The 2,725-nt window shown below is 43.6% G+C and overlaps 1 protein-coding gene across 1 annotated transcript; it reads left to right on the top strand.

The window, feature by feature from the left end:
- Positions 1-266: 266 nt before the first annotated feature.
- On the top strand, positions 267-2,483 carry LOC122992464 (zona pellucida-like domain-containing protein 1). Its single transcript, XM_044366263.1, has one exon. The coding sequence runs from the start codon at positions 581-583 to the stop codon at positions 1,736-1,738; it is 1,158 nt and encodes a 385-aa protein (XP_044222198.1). The 5' UTR covers positions 267-580; the 3' UTR covers positions 1,739-2,483.
- Positions 2,484-2,725: the final 242 nt, after the last annotated feature.

Below are 2,725 nucleotides of genomic sequence, written 5' to 3'. Positions count from 1 at the left end.
AACAAAAATGATTATTCTCTTTGCCACTATGTGTTGTTTTAAGTAGTGTTAATGTCAGAATGAATAAGGTGCAAAGTGACTTAATCATCTAGTGAGTTGCTGCCTGCTCCACTGGATCCCAACTGGGTCATTACTAAAGCTGCTGGGGCTCAAACCGGATAGAAGAGCCTCCACAGCATTGTATGTGTTATTCAGGAATTCATCCCATATAGTGTTAAGTTCACACACTTCATGAAGGCTTAGTAATAGGGGGCATGGAAATCTATATTTGAAAGCATATTCAACAAAGGAATAAGGCCATTGTCTCTGTATTTCAAGACAGCCCAAATGCTTCAGGTTTCCGTTGTTGCCCTTAGGATATGGTCCAGACTTGAGCTCTCCTACTTAATACAATACAGTTGTTCACAAATAGCAAGGTGCTTTGACCTTGTTTTGGACCAATCCCAGAGGACACACTTACCTATAAAGACCCCTGAAGACGGCCCAAAGACTTCAAACAAAGATCTACCAGCCTTTAGCAACAGAGTCAAGATTTTAGCAGAGAGAATCAACAAATCCAAGGCAAAGCTGAAGAACAACAATGAAGATTCTTTTAATATTCCTCTCCTTGATAGTCAGAAGTAGTCAGCTGACACTAACTGAGTGTGGAACAGAGGCAAGACGGCCAGAGGTCAGTGACATTGCAGTGAAGTGTGGCACTTCATCCATTGACCTGGCAATCGAAATCTGCCCAGTCATCTACACTGGCTTCAACGAGACACTACTGATCCTGAACCATATGTTGGACCCAGTATGCAGGGCAACCCTCGATGATTCTGTGATGCCACCTGTTGCTCGGTTTAACTTCCCCCTGAACATGACTCATGCCTGTGGAAGCATATTCCGAACCACCAGTGCTGCTGGGACAGGCATATTTTCTGACTTTTCCAACATCCAGACTGTCAACATCAGCGGCGTTGTTCGGTCCATTGACCCCACCACAGGCACAATCACTTACAACGCTGAGCTGAAGTACTACTACTCCTGTGCCTACCCCTTAGAGTATCTGGTCAACAACACCCAGATTGATGTGTCGGCTTCCTCCATCTCAATCAAGGACAACAATGGGAGTTTCATCAGCACCTTAAGCATGGAGCTGTTCAGCGATGCCAACTACACCAAACCAATGGTTATTCCACAGCTGGGGATTGAACTGAGGACCAGTGTGTATGTCGAGGTCAAGGCCACAAACTTGACAGGGCAGTACCATGTTCTGCTTGACAGGTGCTATGCCTCCATCTCCCCGCTGCCGTCCAACTCCAGCTTCTTCAACCTCTTTGTTCCCTGCTCCAAGGACCGGTTCACCACTATGATTGAGAATGGAGACAGCCAGAGCGCCCGCTTCCGCTTCCCGGCCTTTCGCTTCATCGAGCAGCAGAATGAGACCGTGTCCACTTACTACCTCCACTGCATCACCCGACTCTGTGAGAGGAGCACCTGCAGCACATTCAAGCAGTGCAGCAGCAGGAGGAAGAGGAACACCCTGGACACAACTGCAGGTATTACCAAGACCTACACCATCACCTCTCCAGAGATCGTCACCAAAGCTGACAGCATCGAGTCCAAAGAGAAGCCCCTTTTGGCGGATGAAGAAGACGACTCTGCTGTCGGGCTTGGAGTGGCTGTTGGCATCCTCGCCTTTGCTTGTATCATTGCCCTTAGTGTTGCAGCCATCTTTTACAAGAGGCTCAGGAACTAAGGAGGCATAAATGAGCTGAAATGCAGGACACTTGCCTCAGGCCTATAGGCCAAACACTTTTTGGGGTGTACTGTATCTGCTCACTCATTTTACTTTTCTGGTGGAAGACTGACCACTGCATCTGTTGGGAGAACATTATGTCTGTTACTGTAGCCCTAACTGTGTATTAGTCCTGAAAAGGTAGTTCAGAAGAATGTTGCATCTTTAGAGGATTTGATAGTGTTAAAAATTCTTTATTTCCCAAATGGACAAAGCTATAAGTGTTAATGCATGTCCGCACTTTTTAAGCTTTGAAAAAAAAAAATAGAAGAAAAATGGTAAGTGGAAGGAATAACTGTAAAAACATTACAGAAATCCCAGTCATTAGGTGGAATGTTAGGTGTGTGGGATGTTTTGAAAGAGAAGTCAAAGTACCTTTCAAAGTATTATGTCTCTAATTTATTGAACTTGTTGCTTTCGAATAAATAAAGCTACCACACTGAAAATGTTACGGTAAATTGCCTGAATTCATAGTCTCTTTGTGTCTTTCATTGAGTCACTGCAGTTAGCTTCACTTCCCAAACGAATCCAATAATCCAGTCCACAAAGGCCCCACCACCCTTGTGTTCATCTCCACCAAGCACACTCAAATTAATTATTGACCCATAAAATACTGAAGGACAGTGTGTTGTCTGTAATGTACCATCTTAAGAAAGGGACTGTAGAACAAACTAATTTCCTTGTCTGTTAACTATCAATGAATTTGTAATCATTTCTCTGCATTCATCTACTGTTGTATAAAATAAACTAGTAAGAAAATAAACTGATCAAAGAATAGGAGTGTCAGTGTTCTTCATTAATGTATTACATGTGTCGACGGTCAATATAGGTCAGAGGTGTCACCGATGCTACTATTGCAAAAATAAAAAAATGTTATTTAGGGGCTTTTCTCTGCTGATCAAACCTTTTAGACAACAGGAGGGTTAATAAATGGCCAGCAAAACATGA

This window comes from Thunnus albacares, chromosome 11, assembly GCF_914725855.1.
Source record: "Thunnus albacares chromosome 11, fThuAlb1.1, whole genome shotgun sequence".
Taxonomy (NCBI): Eukaryota; Metazoa; Chordata; class Actinopteri; order Scombriformes; family Scombridae; genus Thunnus; species Thunnus albacares.
This window is presented reverse-complemented; position numbering and strand designations above follow the sequence as displayed.